The 6,642-nt window shown below is 36.8% G+C and overlaps 1 protein-coding gene across 4 annotated transcripts; it reads right to left on the reverse strand.

Moving 5' to 3' along the window:
- Window positions 1-400: 400 nt before the first annotated feature.
- LOC121600817 (gamma-aminobutyric acid type B receptor subunit 1-like) lies at window positions 401-2,948 on the reverse strand. Of its 4 annotated transcripts, none has more exons than XM_041929585.1 (5): window positions 2,828-2,948; window positions 1,845-1,971; window positions 1,530-1,769; window positions 1,328-1,462; window positions 401-1,244 (listed from the first exon to the last, which is right to left on the reverse strand). In XM_041929585.1, exons 2-5 carry the CDS (start codon window positions 1,899-1,901, stop codon window positions 1,203-1,205), a joined length of 474 nt encoding a protein of 157 aa, XP_041785519.1. In that variant the 5' UTR covers window positions 1,902-1,971; window positions 2,828-2,948; the 3' UTR covers window positions 401-1,202. The 4 variants fall into 4 exon arrangements, with proteins under 4 accessions (XP_041785519.1, XP_041785522.1, XP_041785521.1 ...); XM_041929588.1 differs by having other exon boundaries at window positions 401-755; window positions 2,828-2,946; XM_041929587.1 differs by having other exon boundaries at window positions 2,768-2,843.
- Between the last annotated feature and the right edge of the window lie 3,694 nt (window positions 2,949-6,642).

The raw sequence follows: 6,642 nt of genomic DNA on the forward strand, positions 1-6,642 counted from the left end.
TATTTTTCGTAAATTTGATGTGTTTCATGGTAAAAATGGTTTTGATTGCAAAGATAAAACATATTCCAATTGCTATGTGTTAAAATATTAATAAATTGTCCTTCCTGACAATTTAAATCCATTAAAACACATCTGTAGCACTACAAATTGCACCACTATTGGTACATTTACCTTACGTAGTGTTTATCCAGCGCAAATAATTAAAAAGCTAGATGGACGAATACTTTTTGCGCGGCCATCAAACGACTTTTTTTTTAATGTATTTTGGTTGCTATTGCACTATTTAAATGCTTATTTTTTAGCAAAACGTGTGTATTGATGGTCCCTTTATCAAACCTCATCATCACTTTTATCGCCCCATACGTATTGCGGCCATAATTCGCCTTTTTCTGTAAAATATTCAGCTAGACAAATACTTTTTGGACTGACTGTAGAGATTCTTCACAATTTAGTGCAAGGAAAAATATATATTTTAACTTATCAATACATTCGAGTCTCTATCCCTACATTAAAACTGATTAGATTGAATTATTTGTATCCAACTGGCTATGGAATAAAGCAATAATTTCAACACATGAATTTCGGTCGGTCTAGTGGTACAATTTTACAACATGATGGTCATAGGCTTATGTCCCGTATGGATCGATCATCTCAAACTTAGGACCGACCATCCTGCTATGGGCAAATCGATTTGGTAGCAGATGGCCAAGACTATTAGCGGCTAAGGCAGACCTAAACCATCAAAATTGGTGGCACTGTTGTCCCAAAGAAGAAGAAGAAGAAGAAGAAGAATCTCTGACATAAATCGCCATTAACTGAATGTCCGATAAGGATGGATAAGGAGAGGGTTATCTATTAAGGCACAATCTTAAACCATAAAATAATTTTAAAATAATCAATACACGTTTCGTTAATTAGATTCATCTTATTAGAAGGTGAAATTCACCTTAGGAACGAATAGAAACAGGAGAGAGTGTGAGGTGAATTTGAGAGAGTTAGTGAGAATAATACTCGCAAAACACCGCGATGTGAAACTTATGAAATAAACTGGGAAAAATTGTACGTTGGCAATACTGGATAGGCATAGGCAATATGATCCATTCAAAGCAAATAAATCCTTCAAAAAGTGTTCAAAAGTTTGTGTTAATTATCAAAACATTGATTTCCCTCAAACTTAGCACAATATGACATAGCCGTGAACTCTACTGACATTGCGCAAGTCCCCGAAAATCTGATGCATATCCCTATAACCGGTTCAAATAATTAGTATATATAAATAATAGATAATAATAACAATAACAGATAGATAGATATAGATAATATTTACCACTACCAAATTCCACATTTTGGCTGCCTCTGCCACAGTTGTGCAGACAGTGCTACACCCTGCTAATAGCATGAGTTTTTGAGGGGAGTTGTACAATAAATTATACATGACGCTTGCTCCCAAGCCTGGTTCACACTGTAAAATAGCAGATTTGTTTTCGATTATCAATAGTAATACTACCGAGGTTTTGCCTATCACTCGCCTCACTGTCGTTGCTGTGTAGTGTTAAATTAAATCCTGGCAAGAGATCCGGATTTTCATTCACGTCCTGTAAAGCAAGCTTGGCGGCTGGCATGCAGGCTTGTCCTCCTTGCCAACCACCCTTTCCTGCTATAGGAAAGATGCCACCAATATGCAACTGATTTGCTCCATTCACGCTACTGATAAATAGTATCAAAATTATTGGATAAAACACTGATGAATTTTGCCAGAAATATTCAGCCTATAAATAAAAATAAAACAAACTTGTGTAAGACAGCGTATTAGTAATGTAATGGTCGCATGATAGTATACTCACACTATTATCTGTTGTGTTAAAACATCCCTTATAAGGGTTTGATGTTTTATATATCATCGTGATGGTGATATTGATTATTGCACAATTTTGCTAAACGCAGAGTATTTAATTTAACGTCGTTTTATATCTGTAAAAGTATAATATTCACATTATGTTCTATGCTTTATATCATTCTTAATTATATCACATATCTTAAATACACCACCAATCATATTCCGCAGGATTTAAATAATGATTGTACAGCACAAACTGCATGGTATTATTATAAACCCAGTGAAAACAGTATGAATACTTATATTTTCATATCATTTATGTGAGACCTTCAAAATATTTTAGCTGTATCGAATACTTTAACAGTACCCTGTGTATTGAATTAAGCTCTAGTGTGCGACCATATACATCTTATCAAACTAAGCAGTGATGTAATTATACAATCTACATTATCAATCGTTTCGCAATTACTCGATTACTGTAGAGAGCTTTCCATACTCGCATTATTCCATGTACAAGATAATGAAAAAAAGTAATTAAATTATAAATTCACCTATAGTAGAAGGGGTGTATACCAAAGTGGCTAAACAGTACTGAGCAAACTGTTGAATAGCTGCAAAACTGGAGACTTTCTGTTGAAACCTGAAAGAACCTATCCTGGACCTACATCCTGGTCAAATATTTTCATATTATCTTCTAGAAAAGTTGGTTTTACTGGGACACTTACACTGTTTAGTTAAGTTGCACTTCTCAAAAAAAATTATTTAAAATACACTTTAAAATTCAGAATATCTAGTATGCGTCGAAAGTAATAACCATATCATTCATTTTATTACACCAGCGTGTTGAGTAACACATCACCGAGATGCTGTATACACACAACATTTCCCAAATAAAACTGTGGATAAACGATAAATGCTATCGATATTCACCGTTAACGTGTTTGGTCACAGTTACATGATGTACATAAATTGTTTAGAGCTAAGACGTACCTTCTGTGAAAGCTTTACTAATATCATTAATCCATTTAACAACCAGTACATTCTATTCCAATGTTTCTCCCTTGTTTCATTTTTTGTAATGTATTTGTTGCGCATGCGCTATATCACAATTTGTCTGTTTGAGTGTAGCACCTTTATGGTAAAATATCTAACCCATGCTGCCGATAATGTAAGTGTGTTAGTAAAGTATATCTTTGGGCCTTTATCTTTTTATGACGTTTACACTTCAATATGACGTTAAAACTTCAAATTATTTGAAACAAACATTTCAACAAAATTTGTTGTTCTTTTTTCGTTTGACACAAACATTTAAAGCATTCTGATTCTTTTAGTAATAGAATAGACAATGTTAACCTTAAATTAAGTTATAAGAAAATTAAACATATGATATTACCTGAAATTGCTCATTAAACTTAGCGAGTTGATTAGAAAAATCGTTACATGATATCTTCTTCTATATACCCGCTGTGCAAAGCGACGGAAGAAATCATGGCGTTCGGAGAATTTTATCATGCCATCTTTTTCTCTCCTACGGCAAATTTGTCAAGCAGCTCGTCGAGCTTCCCGTCCCTGGCTCCGCCTCATACCCCTCGCCTGAACGCCCTGTCGAAGGTTTGGATGTGTTGGTGCGTCAGACCAAGGTGTGTTTATTTAGAAGGTGAATTATTAGCGCGTTTGCCGGGCGCCATCATTGAATATTGTTATGTCAAATCGCATACAATTTTCTATACCCCGCTCCAGCCCTTCCCGATTTTAATACCGGAGCACCCAGTATTGTTATGTCAAGTCGTGAAATGTAAATTTGCTCTGAAGCACTTCACCTCCTAATATCCATACACCTTGCGTCAGACGGCCAATCGCTGTCAGCCGTCGTCCGTGCTTTTTCCCTCCATAGCGCCATCTCTTTCTCGCGTGTGGTCAATGCTCGCGAGCTGTTGTGGCGCTTAAAAAAGCCGTTAACAAACATTGCAGCGATGAAGTTGCATTTTCACAAATCAAACCAAAAAAGCGCTATAAGTTCAATTGTTGCAACGTAAAAATGACTACGGAATCGCTAGCTCACGCTGGAGGGTTTGATGTGCAATGCGCAGAACCCTAATCCGCATTAACACATTCAACCCGGCGCTGATTTTCATCAACTTTCCTTCCCGCCGGCATCTAGAAGGCAAGCTGATTGTGAAATCGGTATACTGGAAAGTTCACTGGCAGTCCCTGCGGCCTGCCATTGAACTCAACGTGCTAAGCATTAAGCATAACACTATGCTTTTGCTTTCGTATGTTGTGGATTACATAGATATGCTGAGCATCCTGCGCATGGGTGTGAGTGTGCGTGTGTATGCAAAACTGTCGCGGAATGTATGCTCTTCCGGAATGTTATGATCCATCGGTCGAAGAAAGGAAGGTTTTCTTGAAAGCCGGAAAGACGAGTTGAGGCCCCTGTAAATGGTAACTAATGACCGGTAGGAGGGGGTACTGGCACACAGCTGTTGGGAGATAAATTGAACAGTATACTTAAATTGCAGGTGGATGGAGGGGGGGGTAGCCATGGAACCCCTACGATCATCGGTCACAGGCCTAAAATTGTTGGCGGCATGGGAGGGGGAGGGGGGAGGGCAAATGGTTCACCAGCCACGGGGCCCCAACGACCATCTTTCCGGGGGCCTTTGTCGCTAATACGGTGTAATAAGTTGGTTCGGACGCGACGGGTAGTTCAACAATGCCATACTATAGACATCACTCTTCAGGTATATTTGTAAGCACGAAGGTGGAGTTTTCGGATGTTTCCTGAATATCATCGATGTTTCAGGTAGAGGACTAACACGATTAAATTAATTACACATCTCGCTTTAGTTTTACAAGTCAAGACTTGACCGACAAAGATTTAACAGTATCACTTCACGACTGCACGTACTGTGCGTAACTGTGATTCTAACTGTCTCTGACTGTCCTGGTCTCATCTTGCATCTTTATTTATACGGTACCTTTCTTCAATTCGATTTTGCGTTTACTTTCGCTTTGTGTCGGTTATGCTGAGGGTTAGGTTTTTTGGTTTAACATATGGTTGTAATTATTCTGTTAGGTCAGTTCTTGAGTTCTTATGCTTACGCGGTGTTTTGTTTCCGACGCTTGCAGTTAACGGTTACGTTTGTACACACGAGGGTACGTTGTCTCCTATTTCATTATTTATGAACTGATGGTTGCTATTATGCAATGTTATTGTTTTTACGCTTTACGCACTTGAAACGTTTTTGTGCTGGGTAATGTTTTTCTGCTGTTTTCGCACCTACGGGGCTGTGTGCGGGTTGTGTGTTTTAAGTGTTTTTGGACAAGGGTTTTTCTGCTGACTTATAATTCCTGGCGTAAGGTTATTTATGTGGTTTGGGTTGTGTTAATTTCTTGAGTGGTTATTTTATCCTTTTTTGTGTGTTGTGTGGTGTTGACAATTTGTGTTTTTAAGTGTGATGAGAATTGCGTGTGAATTGATTATAGACAGTATAGCATGTGCATGTGCATGCTACACCTCCACCCTTTTTGAATAATGTACGATTGAGTTTTTTACGAATGAGTGCATTATTCACTAAAACTGTTTTAATCGGTTTTTATGTACCGTTGTGATTTTTCCTGTCTGATTATGTTTTATAACGCAATTTGTATCCGTGATTTCTACGATTGTAAATGGTCCTATGTAGACTGGATCTAATTTTTTTCTATTTTCGTTTGTTAGGTAAACGTAATCTCCTATGCGTATGTTTAATTTGTTTAAATTTTCATTAAGTTTGGCTTGACGTTGTATTTTTGATGCAATCAGTTTGTTTTTTGCTATTTCATGTGATTTTTGTAATTTAAATTTCATTTCATTGTAGTATTGTTCTATATTGTACACTGGGTCTACTCTTGTTTTGTATAATTCTTGTGGTAAATTTGCTTGTCTTCCAAATACTAATTCGAATGGTGTGAGGTTTGTTATGCTGTGTACTGAAGTATTGTAAACAAACTCATAGAATTTAGTCCATTGATCCCAATCGTCATGGTGTTCATTGGTGTAACTTCGTAAGTATTCGTTTAAATTTCTGTGGTTTCGTTCTAAAGCTCCTATTGTTTGGGGATGATATGCTGCTGCGAATGTTTGTTTGATTTCTAATATTTTTGATATTTGAGTTAAAATTTCATTATTGTATTCAAGTCCTTGATCTGATCTCATCTCTAAAAAGTTACCAAATGTAAGAATGAAATTTTCTACTAAAGCTTTTGCTATTGTGTTTGCTTCCTTGTTTTGAATTGGGATTATTACGATATATTTCGATAACTCGCATTGTATTGTGACTGCGTATCGATTATTGTTTGCTGTTTTTGGTAGCGGTCCTACGGTATCAATCGTTATGATGTTGAATGGTTTAGAGGGTGTTGTCGTCACAACAGTTTCCTCTTTAGTATGTTTTAGGATCTTGTTCGTTGCGCATGCTTTACAACTTTTTACATACTTGATGATATCCGCTTTCATATTTTTCCATTTGTATCTATCTTTTATTTTGCTATATAGTTTGAATTGTCCTAGGTGTCCTCCTGCTGGTGTTGTGTGGAAATTGGACATTATTTGAAATTGTTCTTCTTTTTCTTCTATCCACTTAGGTGGTGTATACACGACGATATGAACGTCTGTTATCATTTTGTTAATAATTTCTTTTATGGTCGACATTGAGTAAAAATCGAATAACTTGTCATTTGATGCAATTGCTAAATTCTTGTGATACTTTCTAGCGATTAGGCATGATTCATGCAGTACAAACTCTAGTGTTTGACTTGGC

This window comes from Anopheles merus, unplaced genomic scaffold (genome assembly GCF_017562075.2).
Source record: "Anopheles merus strain MAF unplaced genomic scaffold, AmerM5.1 LNR4000007, whole genome shotgun sequence".
Lineage (NCBI taxonomy): Eukaryota > Metazoa > Arthropoda > Insecta > Diptera > Culicidae > Anopheles > Anopheles merus.